The sequence below is a fragment of the Schistocerca piceifrons genome, chromosome 7, assembly GCF_021461385.2.
Source record: "Schistocerca piceifrons isolate TAMUIC-IGC-003096 chromosome 7, iqSchPice1.1, whole genome shotgun sequence".
Taxonomy (NCBI): Eukaryota; Metazoa; Arthropoda; class Insecta; order Orthoptera; family Acrididae; genus Schistocerca; species Schistocerca piceifrons.
In genome coordinates, this window is record NC_060144.1 from 51076571 (window position 1) to 51100285 (window position 23715).

Sequence of the window (23715 nt, forward strand, 5' to 3'; positions counted from 1 at the left end):
TTTTACCAACAAGTAAGATCACTTTTATGGGATGACTTGATTCCAAAACGAACCAAACTGATGATGTTTAATAGCTATTTCACACCAATATTGGCCTATGGTATTGAAACATGTACCCTCACAAAAAGAGAATCATCAAGGTTTCAAGCATCAGAGAAGAAATTTCTTAGATCCACCATCCAGAAGACCAAGATGGAAAGTTAAGGAATGAGGAGATGAGGAAAGAAACCGGAATAAGGACATCCCTATTGGATTGAACTGGCACATCTAGACTTCGATGGTACGAGCATGTGATGAGAATGGAGCCAACTAAACAACCAAAATAAATTTGGAAAGACAGGTGGAAGACCTCAAACCCAATGGATGGACTTGGTTAAGGCTGATCTAGTGACCAGAGGATGGACAGTGGATGATGTTCTCTGTGAACAGATGTATTTGGATAGGACGAAATGGAAGAGGCCCATTACTAGTACCTGGGAAACTGGAACTGTTAAACGATGATGATTTTCATTGTAGACTGAGTTAAATGGGATAATTTTTAAGCTACATTCTGCACTTGTTAATGCCATGTGAGAAAATTTGTGCTTTAAATATAAACTGTGGAATGTCATCTGGTGTGGTGATACATTTATGAAAGTGAAAAGTGTCTATGAAACTGAAATGTGAATAATAATTTGGATATAGTGCTACATTATGTGTTTATAATATTGATAAAACTTTAATCAACAATATAATCAAATTTCTGTATGAAAGATTAGTAAACCTACTGACTTCCTTGCTTCAAATAGGTAACACAAAGAATGACAGTCACTACAGAAGTTTCTAAAGTGCAGTCAAAATATTAACTTTCTTTGTCATTTCTCATCTTCATTTACTGTGCAGTGCCAGTTATCTATCAAATCAGGCAATAATTAATGTTTTCCTCTGTAATAGTGTTGCTGTTTGATGATATCTTATTTTCCTGTGTGATCTTCCATTACTTATTTTTGTGAGTCAGTAAGCAGTTTTCTAGAGGTCTCCTTTGTAACTTCTTGACTAATGTAAAAAGATTCCTCGGGATGTGCGAACCTAAGAAATTCAGAAATACAGTGTGGGATAGTTACTAAGGTTTGCTTTGTTTAATTTTTATTAATAATTTTTGATAATTCATGATACTTTTATTTTAAGTAAAAACAAATCATAATATTTATATTATATAATTAAAAGAGGTATTGCGTGATTATACAATTTATTTTTAAGTTGAAATTACTTTCAGTATTTAATAAAGAAACTGATGAAGACACAAGAATCACATTTTTAAGCATCACTAGAAACATACTCATGATCAAACAAATACAATCTGTATTTACTAGATGCCTGATTGCCAGAAGGTAGTGACATACTGAAAATCTGTCAAAAATAATGTGGCCTTTTTTTTTTTTGGGGGGGGGGGGGGGGGCTGTCACTCTGTATTGTAAGCTGATATTTTTATGTGACATGTTACAGATACACTCCAAATCTGGAATATCTAAACTTAACTAAAGTGGGTTTGCGACAGCAACTGTCAGCTGACATATTTTCGCAGTTTAATAAACTGAAACATTTGGCAATACAAGACCATGGGAGCATGCCAGAGTTGCCAGAAGATGTGTTTAAAGGACTTGGTGGATTGGAAAGCTTGTACTTGTATAACAATGGAATCCAGCTTCTCCCTCCTAATATTTTTGCACCACTGACCAAGCTGCGACTATTGAACTTAGCTGATAATAAGTTCCGAAGGCTGCCAACAGGAATATTTGACAAGAATTTGGAACTACGTGAGCTTATACTGAATGGAAACCATTTGAAGAATCGTTACAATCCACACTTGCTAAGGTAATAACAATCAGTTGTTGCATATTATGCCATATGCTTTGTTATACTTGTGGATACACAGAAAAAAAGATTTTCCAACTTTCAGTACAACTCTTCATCACCCAAACTTTAATCTGGTCTCATGTTCCCATAAAATATATCATTGTATAATTACAATTTCTGTTTTAACAATAATCTTCCAACAAATTTGAACTGTTCTCCCATTATTTCTCTCATTGCACCACTTTTCCAGGGACTCATTGCCAAAAATGTTATGATACTTGAAATTTCACGGTGGAAACAACAAACAGAAAATGAGGATATGCAGCTATTGAGCTTTAGGTTAAGATAACTTGTTAGTCCAGAGATTGGAGCCATCTAGGAGAGAGGGATGTTTGCACATGTCTGTAATAAAGAAGACATCTCTCTCACATTTGCATCATATGCAGCATGGTCTCCATATAATAGGCTGCGATAAGAAGTTACTTGTACAGCTAATTACCAGAAGCAACTGTTGTAACAAAAGTAGCTTATGCATCATCTTATAGTCATTTTCAGTGGTTTCACAATACCTTTCTTGGAGTCAATATTTCTCAGAGACAGGGCATGAGAGTAATGGTACTTACAGTTAAAGAAAGGGTTAGTAGGGCAAACTGCTGCCACTTAAAACACTGTCAATCTGGAATAACACTCATTCACATACCATGAATTTCTAGTAACAAAATGTGAAAATGAAAGAGAAAATGGAATAGCAGTACATATGTTATGCTTGTCTGGGCACTACCTAGAAATTACTGAACTTTCACAATAACATCTAGTTGAATTCAAGCTAATGACGTACTACAGTTGAACTATTAACTGGTTAAAGGGGAATGACCAAATGAAAGGTGTAGAGTTAAGTTCTAGACCCCACAGCTCTCAATATGATGCACACAGCTACTAAGTCATACATTTCCTGTTTATGTGTCTCTTTCTTATGTTAAATAGCATTTAATTCACTTTAATAAAGCAGAAATAAATTTAAAATCAGATAAAAAGGTCACTTTAGGTAATTATCCTTTCTTTATAAAGGGGTTCAACAGTTGTATATTCTTTTGAAGAATACACAGAGTTAGTGAGAACCTTTTTAAAAAAAGGATTATATCATTTACATACACTACTTCTTAGTGTGTATGGGAAATACCATCAATTTAGATAAACTTTCATTTTTTAAAGAATTTTTAATATTATGAATTTCAAGTTGAGAGCTACAGATGTTTAAATTGCTTTATCAGTATCCTACTTTGATTTTTCTAATGAACAGCTTGATGTGATTTATGTTCACTGCATTTAAGAAATGATTGTTTATATATTTGGTATTGTTCCCTCCAGATTAGTATAGACATTTTGTCCCATGTTTTACTATGTTCTGTATAAGTTTAATTCTGCTGTCTGAATTGTCCTTGCTGGTTGCCATAATGTTGTCTCAGTACTCCATGTAATAAGTTGCTTATCCTACCTGTGCACTACCAACTGAGAGTTTATTTCAGTACTGCAGAAAAATTTGTTTTCTCGTTTCGAGCATCAGTCAGGGTCCAAATGCATGCGGCTAGTGCAGGGTGCATTTCTGAAGCATTGTAAACGTAGTTTCACTCCCACAGAGGAGCCTTTGTATATGTGTTTGTTCACCTCTTCTCTGTAATTATTCTGTCTGCAGAAGAGGCTAACGTATTATCTTAATTTCTGTTGTAATTTTCTATGGCATAGTCTAGGAATCCCACAGTTCTTTAAACTATAGATTTTCATTACATCAAACTCATTGAAGTAATGTCCACTGGAAAATATTTTTAATACTTGAGTAATGTAGACCTGTTGTACTGCAAATCAAACAGGCTTATTGTTGTGTTCTTGGCATACTATACACTGAGATGACAAAAGTCATGGAATACCTCACAATTTCATGTCAGAACTGCTTTTGCCTGGCGTAGTGGGGCAACTTGACATGGCATGGATCCAACAACTCATTCTAAGTCCCCAGCCAAAATATTGAGTCATACTGCCTCTATAGCCATCCGTAATTGTGAAAGTGTTGTTGATGGAGGATTTTGTGGATGAATAACCTCTCCATTATGTCCCATTAATGTTTGATGTGATTCATGTCGATTTGCCAAATCATTCGCTCGAATTGTCCAGAGTGTTCTTCAAATCAGTCATGTACAATTGTGGCCTGGTGACATGGCGCATAAAAACTCCATCATTGTTTGGCAACATGAAGGCTATGAATGGCTGCAAATGGTCTCCAAGTAGCATGTGGATCAGAGGACCTAGCCGATTCCACGTAAAAACAGCCTACACCATTATGGAGCCACCACCAACTTGCACAATGCCTTGTTGATAACTTGGGTCCATGGCTTTGTGGCATTTGTGCCACATTCAAACCCTAGTATCACCTCATACCTACTGAAAATGGGGCTCATCTGACCAAGTAACAGTTTGCCAGCCACCTAGGTTGTAACCAATATGGTCACAAGCCCAGGAGAGGCAGTGCAGATGATGATGATCTGTTAGCAAAGACACTTGTGTCACTTGTCTGCTATCATAACCTATTAACACCAAATTTTGCCACACTGTCCTAACTGATAAGTTTATTGTATGCCCCAAATTGATTTCTGCAGTTATTTCATGCAGTGTTGCTTGTCTGTTAACACTGACAACTCTATGCAGATACCGCTGCTCTTGGTCTTGGACAAGAAGAGAATAGAAGCTTTCGAAATGTGTTGCTACAGAAGAATGCTGAAGATTAGATGGGTAGATCACATAACTAATGAGGAGGTATTGAATAGAGGGATCGGATGGTAGGACTTGTTCTGAGGCATCAAGGGATCACCAATTTAGCATTGGAGGGCAGCATGGAGGGTAAAAATTGTAGAGGGAGACCAAGAGATGAATACACTAAGCAAATTCAGAAGGATGTAGGTTGCAGTAAGTACTGGGAAATGAAGAAGCTTGCACAGGATAGAGTAGCATGGAGAGCTGCATCAAACCAGTCTCAGGACTGAAGATTTGAAGTGACTAATGTTACAAAATGTGCTGCCATTCTTTAAACTTTTTCGATGTACTCCACCATTCCTATCTGGTAAGGATCCCACACCACGCAGCAGTATTCTAAAAGAGGACAGACAAGCATAGTACAGGCAGTCTCATTAGTAGATCTGTTATATTTTCTAAGTGTCCTGCCAACAAAATGCAGTCTTTGGTTGGTTGGTCTTGTCCAAACTATTTATCATCCATGTTTCACTTCCATACATGGCTACACTCCACACAAATACTTTCAGAAATGACTTCCTGAGACTTAAATCTATTCTTGATGTTAACAAATATCTCTTCTTCAGAAACGCTTTCCTTTTCTATGCGTTCCTTCCAATTTAAGTTGTTCATAGTTGTAATTCCTAGGTATTTAGTAGAATTTACAGCCTTTAGATTTGACTAATTTGTCATGTAACCAAAGTTTAATAAATTCCTTTTAGCACTCATGTGGATGACTTCACACTTTTCATTATTTGGGGTCAACCCTCTGCCAGGCACTTAAATGTGATTTGAAGAGTATCCATATAGATGTAGATGTAGATGCAGATGTAATGTAGCATCATTGCTTATCTATTCGCAGAGTAGTTATAGACGTTCCTTAAAATGTTCTCACCTGATTTCACTCAAAAGTCTAGATATGAAGCCATGTTGTGTGGTTCTGAATATATTTTAAATATTTTCTTCAGGCAACTGGCAGCAATGGATGTATGTTTCAGGAAACTCATGACACTTGGCTGTATTAGAACAGTTTATTAATTTGCTGCCTGTTTTGGTCAGTGACCACCAGCAAACTTCATCATGCACACACAATAGGAGACTAAATATATGTAATTGGACCTAGCTTCCAAACCTCCTAAGTGCCCTACCCTGTGCCCAGCATGGAGCTGCATGCCCCCATAACCATCACTACACCATTCAATGCCGCCCCACCTGCCCCAACCTAATGCTACCTTTTTACCTCTACCATTGGATTGCTATACCCATCAGGCTCATTTATGATTCAGTATGGTCACAGTGTCCAGAGACAGCGATCAGGTGTGTGTCAGCTGTGAGTGTGTGATTGTTTGTACGTTTTCTACTTCAGAAGAAGACATTTTATTCACATCAAATCCTGAAACATTGTTTTGTGTACTAAATATGCTGTTCAATACCTTCCTCACATCACACGGCATATGCTCGCCCTATTTATGTTGCAAAAGCAAGTATCTGGGATCTGTGTCAGATAGGATTAAAAAGTGTTCACATATGAAACTTTAATAAACAGAGTTAAATGCAATGAAAAAATTGAACTGATAAGGTGATACACACAGATATACTAAGAGAATATTGCTAATTTTTACAGTACGGGAAATGAGGACTCACTACTAGACATTTAATGGCACTGTACCATTTCAAAATTGTAGAAGGATCTACGCATTTAGTCTCATGGCGTATATATATATATCAAGTTATAAACCACAAATCTATTGCAAAACATCATTATATAGTTGTATGAACCTATAAATATAGTGTATCATTGATTTAAACTCAGTCAATATGTAAGACAGAACTTTAGAAATCACATCTTATATACTAAATTCCTGGGAAAAAAAACACAATTATATAGTTGTATGAATCTGCAGAAAGTTTGTATCTTCTTCCATACTAGGTATCATTATGCATCCATGTTCAAAGGTGTTGTTTTCTAAGTTAAAAGTTAACAGTACTTGACCTTTTACATACTTGTGTTGCTTACCAGTAGCTCCTCTTATCTTTACACGTGCAATGGACATTTCCACAAAATTATTACTATACTGGTTCTTGTCTCTAAATTGTTCAGATATACCACAAATTGGGCTTCCTGTTTCAGTCAAACAGTTACCTTCCCACTGATCAAGCTTAATTTTAATGTAAGGATACCCAAAATCCTAATCATCTCCCCTGTTGTTAGACACTTCATGTAAAAGATCACTTTCAGTTTCATCAAATGCTACCTCCACACTGTTTTTACAGGGATTTATCAACTTTACTGGTATCATAGCATTACTCTGGTTCCCAATGTTGTCAGGTAAAGATCGAACACAATGAATGGATTCCATGGCACAACTAACATCACTTGTTACAGAAGGAACACAAAACACATTGCTGTCAAAATTTACTCTTCTTGATAAGATCTTCTTTCACTTCATTCCACCAATCTGGAATGACTAACCACAGCTAACTTATTCCAGAATGCACATTTCCCTATCATCAATCTGGTCTCAACCAAACTTCAAAAAGTTTTTTCTCTGGGCTCGCAGATAACTCTCTGTGATTCTCATTTACATCGTAAAATACATCACTCACCCTACCCTTATTGTCAACATCATTCACAAATAACTCTGAAGCTTTGTTATTCTTATACTCCACAAATACCTGATACTCATCATCATCATCATCATCATCATCATCATCATCATCATGTTCTTCCAACATTTGCAATAAGCTACCAGTCTCAGGCTTACCAACCTAAGTTATTTCACAACTCTCATTCACATCTACATTAAAAATACCACCTAGTTTAGATCCAATACAGTCATCACCTGATTTACATACATCAATAACACTGTTTTCTGACCAAGAGAAGAAATCATCAGTACACACTACATCAAAATTCTCACTACTCTCACATTCTTGGTTGTGATTAGCACCTACATCACCATAATTAAAGACAGTCAAAACTTTTTATCGAAACATAAATGAGAAATCTGATATTACTCCTGTTCAATTTCAGATGCATGTTCCATATCATTAACACTGTTATTATTGTCTAATTGCAAATGTAAATTGAGGGTCCTTTGCTTGTTGTGTTTCCTCGCACTTTCACTGAGGTGAACTGCCGTTTCCTGAGTAGTTACTTCTATGATTATTCTCCTATTAAAATGCCCATGGTTATCTCCATTATTCCTATCCTCCTGGTGTTCAAAATTTCTCTCTCTATTGTCACTTTGATCCTGATATAAGTTACCATTATCTCTGTTTCTGTAATTATTCCCATTGTGATATCTATCATTCCGATTATTACGGTACATACTCCTTTCTATTGCCATATCCAGCCTGTCAACATATCACAAAAATTGTACAAGTCAATCGTCAGGTCCATGCACTAAATTCCATTACAACCTTTCTGATAATCATGGTCATCTCATCAAATGGTTTGTCAAGGTGTGTTAATTTTTTAAGTTTATCCTTACAAAGCTCTTTCAAAGTACTGTCCCTATTCCTGTAATTAGGACCATTCAAAAAAACACTGGTAATTCTCCCCTGTACAGCTTCTGACCAAAATTTATTTAAAAAACTTTTCTCAAAACTTTGATATGTTTCCCACTGACTTAAATTTAAATTTACCCATAATAGAGCTTCACCTGCAAGACATCTTTTAGCAAATTTAATTTTTTGATTGTCATTCATGCATGACACAAAACTATGTCCACAGTGGTGCAGAAAATCCACTGGATGTAAATTTTCTGATGGAAAACTTTTGATTGGAGTGTTGGATCATGCAATACCATTGTTTGAATACAAATATTTGTGAATGCAGTTTTTCTGAACTGCTGAAATTTTTTGATCTGAATCATTTACGGAAAGCATTTCTGAAGAAGAGAATTTTTTGTTAACATCGAGTATAGATTTAAGTGTCAGGAAGTTGTTTCTGAAAGTATTTGTGCAGAGTGTAGCCATGTATGGAAGTGAAACATGGATGATAAATAGTTTGGACAAGAAGAGGATAGAAGCTTTTGAAATGTGTTGCTACAGAAGAATGCTGAAGATTAGATGGGTAGATCACGTAACTAATGAGGAGGTATTGAATAGAATTGTGGAGAAGAGGAGTTTGTGGCACAGCTTGACAAGAAGAAGGGATCGGATGGTAGGACTTGTTCTGAGGCATCAAGGGATCACCAATTTAGCATTGGAGGGCAGCATGGAGGGAAAAAAATGTAGAGGGAGACCAAGAGATGAATACACTAAGCAGATTCAGAAGGATGTAGGTTGCAGTAAGTACTGGGAGATGAAGAAGCTTGCACAGGATAGAGTAGCATGGAGAGCTGCATCAAACCAGTCTCAGGACTGAAGATTTGAAGTGACTAATGTTTTGTATGTGTTTAATGGTATCTGGTAAGGCATTGTACAGTTTGATACTAGGATGGCTAAGGCTGTTTTGAAATAATTTTGTGTTGGAACTTTGAACATGTACATCCAACTTTTGTCTCATATCATAGCTGTGTATTGTGTGATTTTGAGTGATGAGTGGTCTTTTTGTATGTAAATTTTGCTTTAAATACATTATATTTTCAAGTATATATAGCGCAGTGGTTAGACACTGGACTCGCATTCAGGAGGACGACGGTTCAATCCCGTGTCCGGCCATCCTGATTTAGGTTTTCCGTGATTTCCCTAAATCGCTCCAGGCAAATGCTGGGATGGTTGCTTTCAAAGGGCATGGCCGACTTCCTTCCCCATCCTTCCCTAATCCGATGAGACCGATGACCTCGCTGTCTGGTCTCCTTCCCCGAAACAACCAACCAACCAAGTATATATACACAAGGAAGTGACAGGATCATCCTTTTTTGAAACAATGGTCTACATGATTTGCGATTATCTACCCATTCCATTATTCTTATAAATTTTTTTTTTTTTTAATTTTGAACGTTTTGATGGCATCTCCAGAATTTCCCCAGAACATAATCCCATACCGGAGGTGAGAGTGCACAACTGCATAATATACACACTGAAGGGTGTTGTAGCTGGTACAGTTTTTAATGTGCGCAGCACAAAACAAGAAGTACTTAATTTTTTGTTCATTTGCTCAATATGTGCTTTCCATTTCAAGTTGTCTTGTAGATGAAGTCCAAGAAATTTGGTACTGGCTGTTTTGGCAATTGTCTGTCCGTACAGCTCTAGATTGGTTGATATCAGATTTTTTGTTTGTGCTGTGTGTATATCCATAGCTACAGTTTTTCAGTGTTTATTTTTAAGTCATTGTCATCAAAGTAACATGTTAGCCTGTCAGTGGTTTCTTTTATGTTCTTTACAAGAGTTTCTTCTGAGTTTCCTGTAATTAGAACACTCGTATCATCAGCAAATTGAAATACATTCAGAGCTAGTACACATCGATTGTAATAAAGAAAATAAAGTAATTTCATTTTACAGATTTTAGCTTGAATTATAACACATCATGTACAAAATCATATGAAATTCTTTTAGAAAAACAGATGGGATATTATTAACCAATTCAAAAAAAAAAAAAAGAGTTTTTGATATCTGACTCTTCCACATATACTGTAAGATTTTCCAGAGCTATCTGATGCTAGAAGACCAACAAGATCTCTAGTTCTCACTCAAATCCAAAAGTATATCCCACAATCCAACCCTCAAGTCCAACTCTTTCCTCATGTCAGCCACCTTCCGCACTCTGACCTCACATATACATACATACATAACCACACTGAACACCTCATAGTAGCTGGTGCCTGTATTCCAACAGAATGTATCTCTACCCCAGTTTCCCAGCACTTCCAATCCATTGCCTGCAACCTAACTTCTTATAATGAGGATGCTAGATACTTCCTTCATTGTCTTTCCAACACACTACTGTACCACTAGATTTCCTGATTGGCACAGTTGATGTCACTTCCTTATCACTGATCCCCAATGCCCAAGGCTTGCCACCATTAAACATTACCTCTCCCATCATCTCTAAACCCAACACCATTCCTTACACAACTAATCACATATATCCTTACAATTACTTTTTCTTTGCAGGGAATAAGTGGAAATAAATTCCTCAGATGATCATTGTAGCATTCTCATACATGAATCTCTTTATGCAACACTTAGGGGAATTCTTCATAACCACCCTAAAAACCTAAGCCTCATGTCTGGCTTAAGTCAACTGATGATACTTTTAAGTGGTCCTCTTCATCACATCACCCTCCTCAGTGTCAAACAATGATTTCTTAAAATCCTCTGTCCATATAAAGTGTAGCAAACATCAACAGTACCTCCGTTTCAACACTAGGCCAGTCCTTTGATAGCAAAAAGTGTCTTCAGAACAATCAACCCAGTCATTGGTGGTATATCTACAGTTATGCCAATATTCTGAAGGTCTTGATGTGCCTCAGAGGCAGTTGCAACTGCTCACATCTTGTCCACAAATGGATCATCCCACCATATTCACACATGTTCCCAATACTGCACCTATCTCTTCTGGCCAGATCCAGTGGAGCACTCATGTTGTCATCCAATACTGATGCGGACTGGAACAACTTAATCAAATTTTTGAGCAGGGTATCTGCTATTTTTCATCATGCCCTAAAAAGTGAAGTACCTCCCCCAATATCCATCCTACTTCTTTCAAAGTGGGTAATCTGTCACCCACTAAATCTACGAAACATCAAAGTTTGACCTTATGCCATGCCCTTTTGCAATGTCCTGTCACATGGGTCATATCTGTGTGGAAGAGCCAGGTATAAGACCTGTCCCAAGTTCCCACCTAGCACATTCTCTTCCAAACATCACAGGATTCTCCTACACTATTAGAACCAGGATTACTCACAAAAATAGTCATGTCACATATCAAATCTGCTGCTATTTCTGCACAGCTTTTTAAGCGGCTATGATCACCAGCCAGCTGCTCACTCAAATAAATAGCCAGTGCCAGATGGTGACTAAGAGAAGGTTGGAAGGTCTGAGGTGATTGTTGTTTTTGTGGGATATCTCATCATTGAATTGCTGCTCGATTATCTAAATTAATAAAGATCTGAGGTAATTTGCTGCTCAGATTAGCTAAATTAATATTACAAGTGTAGTAATATTATCATATCTCTACTTATGAGACAATGTGTTACAGTGAGAAAATATATTGGAACAACCCCGTTGAACAAATTTAAGTTTTTATTTTTATCAAAAGGTCCATATACCCTGGCAATTACTAGTTTTGTTTAACTCCAGTGTTTACAAAATTGTTTGTTGAATATAATCCAACAGCCATCTATTACAATTTATCTCAATTGCATAGTGGCTGTGAACTAACTAACCTCCATTTCTGTGGTAGCAAACATTTTCATACTTCATATAATCTTCATTAATCAATACTTAATATCGAATGAAGTGCTCTTACAAACCATATGATTATAATCTTTTGTAAGTAATTTTTATTCTTAAAGAAAGTTATTATTTGTGAATTATTAGGTTGGTGCATAAGCTCATAGCATTTTTCCATAAGTTTAATGGACACAACAGATAAACATAACAGAGAATTTAGCCATCAATAATATATTCTCCTCCACTATTTATAACAGTCTACCAATCCTGGGGTAACTTTTCAATTCCATGACTGTAGAAATCACAAGGTTTTGTGGCAAAGTACTCATCCAGCCATTTTTGGTCCCCATTTTCATCCAGAAAGAAAGTTCCTTGAAGGTTGTTCAATAGAAAACAGACAAAGTGAAAATCTGAGGGTGCAACATCAGGTGAATAAAATGTGTGCAGAATTACTTCCCAACTCACCTCCCATGTAGCATTTTTTGTCAGTCTAGTAGAATGCAGGCAGGCATTATTGTGGAGTAACATCATTTCATGCAGTCTTCCTGGTCATTGTTCTTATATTGCATCTGCAAGATGTTGTTCATGAGCCAAATGATGACAAGCAAGCAGATATGCACATGGCCATCTGTTGCTTTTTGTGATTTTAGCTTAGAGCATACATTACACATACACCTGATTTTTGAACCTTCCCCATTGCATGCAAATGTTGCATGATAATGGAATGATCATAGTTCATTGCATTTGCAGGTTCTTGAGTACTGTACACTGATGTGGATAGTTGTGGTTGAATGCATTTAAATGAATTTCATCAAACCCCAAAGGTCTTCTTGAATGTGGAGGGTCATTAATGCCAAAACAACCATCCTTAAAATGAGAAAATGATTTTCTTGCAATACTCTGTCCAATGAAATTATCCTCATACATGGTGCAAATGCTTCTGGCTGCTTTGCTGCTGTCACCCTGCCATCAGTGTGTGTGTGTATATGGGGAAGGTATGAGTTGCACAGTACTATAAGTGGTGTAAGCATTTTGAACAGGGTGGAATGAAGATCAGTGAGGATCCCAGGTCTGGACAACCTTCCACGTCAACAGATGATGATCATGACAGAAAGATTGTGGTGTAATCTGTAGAAATCATCAATTAACTGCTCAAGAAGCTGCAGATGACTGAGCATCAGTGTAGGATCATGCCATCAAATTTTGAGTGACAAACTTGTGATCATCATGTCAGCACAAATTCATTCTGCATTTGTTGATTAACAATAGGAAGCAGATCTGTGTTTAAACAGCTAGGAACTGCTTGCTACTGCAAATGGTAATGTTCACTTCCTTAAGATCATTATAACAGCTGATGAACACAATTGTTACAGTGGTTGGACAAAGGGTCTCCTCATACAGAAAAGTGCGCATTAACTAGACAAAGGTCAAGATGTGTATTTTGGCTGCAAAGGCATTGTCTTTGAGAAATTTGTACCACCTGGTCAGACAGCAAACAAAGAGGTCTGCCAGGGAATTTCAGTGTGTTTAAGGGATGATTTGTACAAGAAGAGGCCTTGTTGTGCATCCTCCCCTTCCTAAACACTTAACTAATTATAATGAGATGTGGAATGTTCCTGCTGTGACACATTACTGTGTCATACATGTCAACAGTGCAAGTTGTTCTTAGCAAATTGTTGCTTGTGGAGGGCTACATCAGTCAACTGTTAATGAGAGTGCCCATCAAACTTCTTGCAATTTTCCTGGCTCAACAGGAGGAGATTTGCTTACCTTGTGTCTTATTAAGCTGTCTCAATGTCCCCTTGGCTTTTTTCTCTGCCAGTTGCAGACTGCATGCATTTGACAATGAGTGATGGAATGGCAAGTGGGAAGCCTCAAGAGGGTAGTAGAAGTGATCCACAAAACCACTGTTCAATATACTTGACACTGATTTGTTGTAGAATCTTATAACATATTCTGAGCTCAAACATTACGAAGTATCTTGAACAGAATGACCTCCTCAATGCCAATAGCATGGATTTTGAAAACATCAAGTGTGTGAAACCCAACTTGCCTGAAAGCTTTGGATCAGGGCAACCAGATAGATGCAGTGTTTCATAATTTCTGAAAAGCATTTGACTCAGTACTGCACCTATGCTTATTGTCAAAAGTATGATCATATTACATATCAAGTGAAATCTTTGACTGGACTGAAGACTTTTTGATGGGGAGGACGTAGCATGTTATCTTGGGTGGAGAGTCATCGTCAGATGTAGATGTAACTTTGGGTGTGCCCCAGGGAAGTGTGTTGGGACCCTTGCTGTTTATGTTGTGTATTAATGACCTTGCACACAGTATTAATAATAAAATCTGGCTTTCTGCAGATGATTCAGTTATCTATAATTAAGTACTATCTGAGAGAAGCTGCATAAATATTCAGTCAAATCTTGATAAGATTTCAACATGGTGCAGAGATTGGCAACTTGCTCTAAATGTTCAGAAATGTAAAATTGTACACTTCATAAAATGAAAAGAATGTAGTATCCTAGGGCTATAATATCAATGAGTCACTGTTGGAATTAGCCAACTCATACAAATACCTGGGTGTAACACTTTGTAGGGATATGAAATGGAATGATCACATAGGTTCAGTTGTGGGTAAAGCTGATGGTAGACTTCAGTTTATTGGTAGACTACTGGGGAAGTGCAATCAGTCTACAAAAGAGATAGCTTACAAATCACCTAGAATATTGCTCAAGTTTGTGGGACCTGTACCAGATAGGACTAACAGGGGATAATGAATGCATAGAGATAAGGGCACCATGAATGGTCACAGGTTTGTTTAATCCACGTAAAGAGTGTCACAAAGATACTGAAGAAACTGAAATGGTAGACCCTTGAAGACAGATATAAATTATCCTGGGAAAGTCTATTAACAAAGTTTCAGGAATTACCTTTAAATGATTACACTAGGTATATACACAAACCTCTATGTATAGCACACATATGGATCATAAGGATAAGATTAGAATAATTACTGTATGCACAGAGGGATCAATCAATCATTCTTCCCATGCTCCAAACACGAATGGTACAGGACAAAACCCCAATAACTGGTACAATGGGATGTATCCTGTTCCATGCACCTCACAGTGGTTTCAGAGTATAGATCTTGATGAAAGTGTAGATGCCACTACAGTGAAAATCTCAAAATAAGAAGAAGCCACCTTATTTTATTGTAAAATAAGGAAAAAATAGTCTTTAGGGCCAATATAATGACAATACCTGATGTAAGTTTACAGAGTCTGATCTTCACTTCATCATTTGGATTTGCAGTTCTTGCATTTTTTGTGCTTGCACTTAAAACTGTTGGATGTAAGGTCTACCAGTTATGCAAAACATCGTTTTTTCGAAGTTCTCAAACATGTTTCAGCACCTCTGTGCTCTGTGCACAGTGTGTTTTGGTGAGGTGTAAAATGTTCTTTATGACCAATTTTTTGAAAATATATTATATTTATGAGTGCTTCACAACACCTCATCAGGATGCTGAGGAAAAAGGGGTTGCCACACAAAAACACGACAAGCTACCAGTACGAAATAATATGCAATTGGTCCTGGAAAACCATGCAGACTGAATGTAAAGATTAAATAAAACAGAAACCCACTGATGATGGGATGGACAAAGCTGTTGAAACATGTTTGGGAACTTTGAAAAAACGGTGTTTTGCATAACTAGTGGACCTTACATCCAACAATTTTGATCTTCACTTATTAAGCACCATTGCAAATTTACGAAAATCTCCTCATGATTTTAATTCCCATACGAGATGAAACACAAATGTTTTTGATTTTGAACATTTCTTTCACTTAAGTCAAATAACACATTACATTGACTTCCCCCATGAACCATGGACCTTGCCGTTGGTGGGGAGGCTTGCGTGTCTCAACGATACAGATAGCCGTACCGAAGGTGCAACCGCAACGGAGGCATATCTGTTGAGAGGCCAGACAAATGTGTGGTTCCTGAAGAGGGGCAGCAGCCTTTTCAGTAGTTGCAGGGGCAACAGTCTGGATGATTGACTGATCAGGCCCTGTAACACTAACCAAAACGGCCTTGCTTTTGTGGTACTGTGAACGGCTGAAAGTAAGGGGAAACTACAGCTGTAATTTTTCCTGAGGGCATGCAGCTTTACTGTATGATTAAATGATGATGGCATCCTCTTGGGTAAAATATTCCAGAGGTAAAATAGTCCCCCATTCGGATCTCCGGGCGGGGACTACTCAAGAGGATGTCGTTATCAGGAGAAAGAAAACTGGCGTTCTATGGGTCGGAGTGTGGAATGTCAGATCCCTTAATCAGGCAGGTAGGTTAGAAAATTTAAAAAGGTAAATGGATAGGTTAAAGTTAGATAGAGTGGGAATTAGTGAAGTTCAGTGGCAGGAGGAACAAGACTCATGGTCAGGTGACTACAGGGCTATAAACACAAAACCAAATAGGGGTAATGCAGGAATAGGTTTAATAATGAATAAAGAAATAGGAGTGTGGGTAAGCTACTACAAACAGCACAGTGAACGCATTATTGTGGCCAAGATAGACACGAAGCCCAAAGCTACTACAGTAGTACAAGTTTATATGCCAGCTAGTTCTGCAGCTGATGAAGAAATTGATGAAATGTATGATGAGATGAAAGAAATTATTCAGGTAGTGAAGGGAGATGAAAATTTAATAGTCATGGGTGACTAGAATTCGACAGTAGGAAAAGGAAGAGAAGGAAACATAGTAGGTGAAAATGGATTGGGGCTAAGAAATGAAAGAGAGAGCCTCCTGGTAGAATTTTGCACAGAGCATAACTTAACCATAGCTAACACTTGGTTCAAGAATCATGAAAGAAGGTTGTATACATTGAAGAACCCTGGAGATACTAAAAGGTTTCAGATAGATTATATAATGGTAAGACAGAGATTTAGGAACCAGATTTTAAATTGTAAGACATTTCCAGGGGCAGATGTGGACTCTGATCACAATCTATTGGTTATGAACTGTAGATTAAAATTGAAGAAACTGCAAAAAGGTGGGAATTTAAGGAGATGGGACCTGGATAAACTAAAAGAACCAGAGGTTGTACAGAGTTTCAGGGAGAGCATAAGGAAACAATTGACAGGAATTGGGGAAAGAAATACAGTAGAAGAAGAATGGGTAGCTTTGAGGAATGAAATAGTGAAGGCAGCAGAGGATCAAGTAGGTAAAAAGACGAGGGCTAGTAGAAATCCTTGGGTAACAGAAGAGATACTGAATTTAATTGATGAAAGGAGAAAATACAAAAATGCAGTAAGTGAAGCAGGCAAAAAGGAATACAAACGTCTCAAAAATGAGATCGACAGGAAGTGCAAAATGGCTGAGCAGGGATTGCTAGAGGACATATGTAAGGATGTAGAGGCTTATCTCACAAGGAGTAAGATAGATACTGCCTACAGGAAAATTAAAGAGACCTTTGGAGAAAAGAGAACCACTTGCATGAATATCAAGAGCTCAGATGGAAACCCAGTTCTAAGCAAAGAAGGGAAAGTAAAAAGGTGGCAGGAGTATATTGAGGGTCTATACATGGGCGATGTTCTTGAGGACAATATTATGGAAATGGAATAGGAGGTAGATGAAGATGAAATAGGAGATATGATACTGCATGTAGAGTTTGACAGAGCACTGAAAGACCTAAGTCGAAACAAGGCCCCGGGAGTAGACAACATTCCATTAGAACTACTGACAGCCTTGGGAGAGCCAGTCCTGACAAAACTCTACCATCTGGTGAGCAAGATGTATGAGACAGGTGAAATTCCCTCAGACTTCAAGAAGAATATGATAATTCCAATACCAAAGAAAGCAGGTGTTGACAGATGTGAAAATTACCGAACTATCAGTTTAATAAGTCACAGCTGCAAAATACTAACGCGAATTCTTTACAGACGAATGGAGAAACTGGTAGAAGCCGACCTCGGGGAAGATCAGTTTGGATTCCGTAGAAATGTTGGATCATATGAGGCAATACTGACCCTACGACTTATCTTATAAGAAAGATTAAGAAAAGGCAAACTACATTTCTAGCATTTGTAGACTTAGAGAAAGCTTTTGACAATGTTGACTGGAATACTCTCTTTCAAATTCTGATGGTGGCAGGGGTAAAATACAGGGAGCGAAAGGCTATTTACAATTTGTACAGAAACCAGATGGCTGTTATAAGAGTCGAGGGACATGAAAGGGAAGCAGTTGTTGGGAAGGGAGTGAGACAGGGTTGTAGCCTCTCCCCAATGCTATTCAATCTGTAGATTGAGCAAGCAGTAAAGGAAACAAAAGAAAAGTTTGGAGTAGGTATTAAAATCCATGGAGAAGAAATAAAAACTTTGAGGTTCATCGATGATGTTGTAATTCTGTCAGAGACAGCAAAGGACTTTGAAGAGCAGTTGAACTGAATGGACAGTGTCTTGAAAGGAGGGTATAACATGAACATCAACAAAAACAAAACGAGGATAATGGAATGTAGTCGAATTAAGTTGGGTGATGCTGAGGGAATTAGATTAGGAAATGAGACACTTAAAGTAGTAAAGGAGTTTTGCTATTTGGGGAGCAAAATAACTGATGATGGTCAAAGTAGAGAGGATGTAAAATGTAGACTGGCAATGGCAAGGGAAGCGTTTCCGAAGAAGAGAAATTTGTTAACATTGAGTATTGATTTAAGTGTCAGGAAGTCGTTTCTGAAAGTATTTGTATGGAGTGTAGCCATGTATGGAAGTGAAACATGGCCGATAAATAGTTTAGACAAGAACAGAATAGAAGCTTTCAAAATGTGGCGCTACAGAAGATTGCTGAAGATTAGATGGGTAGATCACGTAACTAATGAGGAGGTATTGAATAGAATTGGGGAGAAGAGGAGTTTGTTGCACAACTTGACTAGAAGATGGGATCAGTTGGTAGGACATGTTCTGAGTCATCAAGGGATCACCAATTTAGTACTGGAGGGCAGTGTGGAGGGTAAAAATCATAGAGGGAGACCAAGAGGTGAATACACTAAGCAGATTCAGAAGGTTGTAGGATGCAGTAGGTACTGGGAGATGTAGAAGCTTGCACAGGATAGAGTAGCATGGAGAGCTGCATCAAACCAGTCTCAGGACTGAAGACCACAACAACAACAACATCGACTTCCAGTAAGTACGTGGTACCAGAGTGAAAGTTACTTGTAGACTGCTTGAAAACTAGTTACTGTTTTGTAGCTGCCTGGGCAGGGCACATTTCTAATTTGCCAGTTTAGTCAGCCAATTATTGACAACATTACATAAAATTCTAATTAATATTTGAGCTTGATTTTGAAGTTACTGAAATCATGATTAGGAACCTGTCTGTGTGGATGACATCAACAATCTAATTGGAGCATTTAACTATTTAATACTAATAAACAAAGTTATACATTTACTGCAAAGCCTTTCAGTGTGAATCATTGCATTGTGTCTACTCTCCAGTATGACACAACTCCTTTATTTATTTATTTACATTTTCTTTGTGTGGAGCCATTGTAATGATGGCTTTTGCAAATGTCAGGCTTAATACTATGGTTATTTTTACACTTATAAAATACACTCTATTCTGTAGTTGTTGCTTCTTATGTCAATTTTTTACATTTATCATATTGCAACTGATATGCTAATGCCTCATGTTACTATCACTATCTTAAAATTTGTTGAAAGAATATAAACATTTTTCTGTTAGAAAAGATCTTAATTTTGTTTTAAAAACATTTCCCATGTACATTCTTAGAGAGTTTGGTAGCTTGTTATACCAAATCAGACCACTGATGTATGGACTTCTATCAGTCATTTTTAACGTTGTTCAGTTATGGAAATAGTTACACTTTGTTCTAGTGTTGTGATCATGTACAGCACTGCCCTTGGTAGCTTCTGTTGGTTGGCATATAAAAAATACAACTATTTTGAAGACATACAGAGAATACAGGGTGATTCAAAAAGAATACCACAACTTTAAAAATGTGTATTTAATGAAAGAAACATAATATAACCTTCTGTTGTACATCATTACAAAGAGTATTTAAAAAGGTTTTTTTTCACTCAAAAACAAGTTCAGAGATGTTCAATATGGCCCCCTCCAGACACACGAGCAATATCAACCCGATACTCCAACTCGTTCTACACTCTCTGTAGCATATCGGGCGTAACAGTTTGGATAGCTGCTGTTATTTCTCGTTTCAAATCATCAATGGTGGCTGGGAGAGGTGGCCAAAACACCATATCCTTAACATACCCCCATAAGAAGAAATTGCAGGGGGGAAGATCAGGGCTTCTTGGAGGCCAGTGATGAAGTGCTCTGTCACGGGCTGTGTCGGGTAGTTTGGTTTTCAGCCTAGTCAACAGCGCCTCAAGCGAACAAATGTACAACTAAATGAAACTTTATAGCTCCCTTAATTCGCCGACAGATAGTGCTTAGCTCTGCCTTTTGTCATTGCAGAGTTTTAAATTCCTAAAGTTGTGGTATTCTTTTTGAATCACCCTGTATATTGTCAGATATTTGTGCTCCACAAACACTTCATGACATGAATCTCTATGTCCCATCCCATGTATGTGTCTTATTGCTCTTTTCTGTAGAAGTAGTATTCTTTTTAAATGTACATCAGCACAACTTCATTCATTAAGGTGTACAGCAACATGAGAAAAGGAAGACATCATAGAGAATTAATATGTGTACTATATTGATAATAAACCATCGCTATACTGCTTGATGCATTTCACACTTGTGTCATCTAAATTAAATGAAGTAAATTAATAAGAAAGCTGCTTCATTGAAAAGAGCTGTTACCTCCTCAGATTTATTATTTATCTGTTGTTTATCTGTTATTAGTAACTTGACATTTACTTGATTATGTTGGAATCAGAATCAGAATTTTATTATCTCATAACATACATAAATAAATAATTGATTTAACAATGTTGGAAAAATGGTAAATTGCTACTCACCATAAAAATGACACATTGAGTTGCAGACTGGCATTACAAAAAGATGGTTACTAATTAGCTTCTGGCCAAACAGAAAAAAATACACTCACATACAGAAAAGCAATTACTCCTCATGCACACATGACTGCTACCTCTGGCTGCTCAGACCAAAATGCAAATGTCATGTTCGATGAAAGCAGCAATTTAGACTGGGGATAGCATGGTGCAGGTGGGGGGGAGAGGAGCCAGTGCAGAGACAGGGAGTGGAAAAGGAGAGTAGCAGGGAAGGGGAAAAGGTGGATGGATGTGTTAGTAGAGGGCAGCACACAATGAGGGTGAGGGGACATGTGAAGTGTAAAAAGAGAGGAGATGATGGAGATAGGGGGTGGAAACTGTTGGGAGAAGGGTGTGGGACAGTAGCTTGCTGTATGTTGAGGCCAAGATAATTTCCAAATTGGAGAATGTATTGTAATTATAACTCCCATCTGCACCATTCAGAAAAGCTGACGGTAGAGGAGAGGATCCAAATGGCCCAAGTTGTGAAGCAGCCATTTTATGTTCAACTGCATGTTGTGCCACAGAGTGGTCCACTTTGCTCACAGTTGTAGCAATTTATCCTGGTGGTCAGGTGGTTGGTAATCATATTGACATAAAAAGCTGTGCAGCATTCACAGCAGTGCTGGTATATGTCTTGGCTAGTTTCACAGGTGGCCAGGCCTCTGATGGTGTAGGATAAGCATGTGACAGGACTGGCATAGGAAGTGCTGGGTGGGTGGATAGGGCAGGACTTGCAACGGGTTGTTCCACAGAGATATGATCCCTAATGCAAGGGGCTGGAAGTGGGAGTGGGATAGAGATGGACTAGAATGTTGTGGAGTTTGGGAGGTGATGGAATCCCATTTTAAAAGGGGTGGCAAGAATCTTAGATGGGATGTCCCTCATTTCTGAGCATGATGATGGATAATCAAAGCCCTGGTGAAGGATGTGTTCCAGTCCAGTGTGGTAATAATGACGTGTATGTTCCTTTGTAGCTGGTTCTTGCAGTTGGTGGGAGGATTTGAAATGTCTGGGGAAACGGCATGGGAAATCTGTTTGTGGACTAAGTCTGGTTAATAGTGCCTGTCTGAAGGGCTTGATGAGACCTTGAGCATACTGGGCAAGGGAGCTCTTGTCACTGCTGATATGCCATCCCCAGGTAACGAGGCCGTATGGGAGGGATTCTTGGTGTGGAAGAGATGGCAGCTGTTGAAATGCAGGTGCTGTTGGTGGTTGGTGGGTTTAATGTGGATGGAGGTGTGGATGGAGGTATCAGAGAGGAGGAGTTCAGTGTCTAGGCAGGTGGCTCACTGGGTTGAGGAGGAGCAGGTGAAGCAGATGGGAGAGAAGGTGGTGAGGTTGTGAAAGAATGAGGATAAGTCCAGATCAAGGATTTGGATTAATGGCCACCACCAATCTGTGGCCAAGAGCAAAGTGGAACACCCTGTGGCACAATATGCAGCCAAACATAACATACTTGATTTTAATGGCTGCTTCACAACCCGGGCCATCTCCATCTGGATCCTCCTCTCCACCACCAGCTTTTCTGAACTGCACTGATGGGAGTTATCCTTACAACACACTCTGTGCTCCTGAAACTACACTGGCCTCCACCCAACAGTTTCTGCCCCCTTCTCCCTTTTTACACGTCCCCTCATTGTGTGTGGCTCTCTGCCAACACATCCACCCATACTTTCCCCTTCCCTGCACCTGTCCTTTTCTGCACACTGTCCCCTCTTCCCCCTGCCTCACTTTCCCATAGCCTTCCACTACTGCACTTGGCAGTCTTAACATGCCACCATCTAATCCCTGCATGCCCTGCCAGGTAGCAGTGGTTCCTCTCACCTCCTGTCGTAAGCTGCTATCCCTCCTGCTTCCCCTCCTCATTCCATTCCAGATTGTTGCTTTCATGTATTGTGATAGTTACATTCCGATCTGAGCTGCTGGTGATTTGTGGTGACATGCATGAGTTTTCCTAATATTATTGATATTCCAATCTGGTCTTCCCATCATTTAAACCATTGATTTAGTGTGCAGGAGACTCATCAATACAAATAATTTAACTGAGATACATTCAGTGTGTCAAAAAATCTGTAATTGATCTTAATTTAAAATCATAATTACTAATTTGTTACACTACTCCACAAAGGAATGTTTATCATCATTTAAAAATTCCATGATTGAATAATAACATTTTTGCACTAGTGTGGCATGTAATTTTATCTTCAATAAGCCTAGTTACATATTGTGAAAGTTTTTAACTTTTAATTTGTTATAAATTTTCATAGTCCTGTTTTGAGGAATTTGGGAGATGAGTTTTAATTTGTGATTGTAACATGAAATTATCTTTGTTTTTTTGTGTCATACACATATTGAGAATGGTTTTCTATAAATAATTGTGGATTGGTACATATAAAGGTAAAGAGCTCATAAATGTAAATATACAGAATACTTAAAATATCTAGATCCATGAATAACAGTCAGTATGAATCCCTAGGCTTAGTAATGCACATATTTCAAATACCAGTTAAATTTTTTATAGTTATAATATCCTATTTGCTGTACTTGCATTCCCTCAAATGATTATTCAATACCTCACAGTGGATTCAAAATAGTTGTGGTAAACAACTTTCCTAGTGTCCTATTGTAGGACAACATTGTCATTGTGAATGCAAGACTGTTTAGCTTGTTCACCACTTAGCTTATAGGAGAAGACAAGGATAATTTGTTTCTAGAAATATCCCC

At 38.0% G+C, this 23715-nt stretch overlaps 1 protein-coding gene across 2 annotated transcripts in view; it reads left to right on the top strand.

The window, feature by feature from the left end:
• LOC124805368 (carboxypeptidase N subunit 2-like) overlaps window positions 1–23715 on the top strand; it is a 221893-nt gene that overhangs the window by 99040 nt on the left and 99138 nt on the right. For both annotated transcript variants that reach the window (XM_047265921.1, XM_047265920.1), the window contains exon 4: window positions 1486–1854. In XM_047265921.1, coding sequence (XP_047121877.1) covers window positions 1486–1854 — 369 coding nt within the window. The remainder of the gene's footprint in view (window positions 1–1485; window positions 1855–23715) is intronic.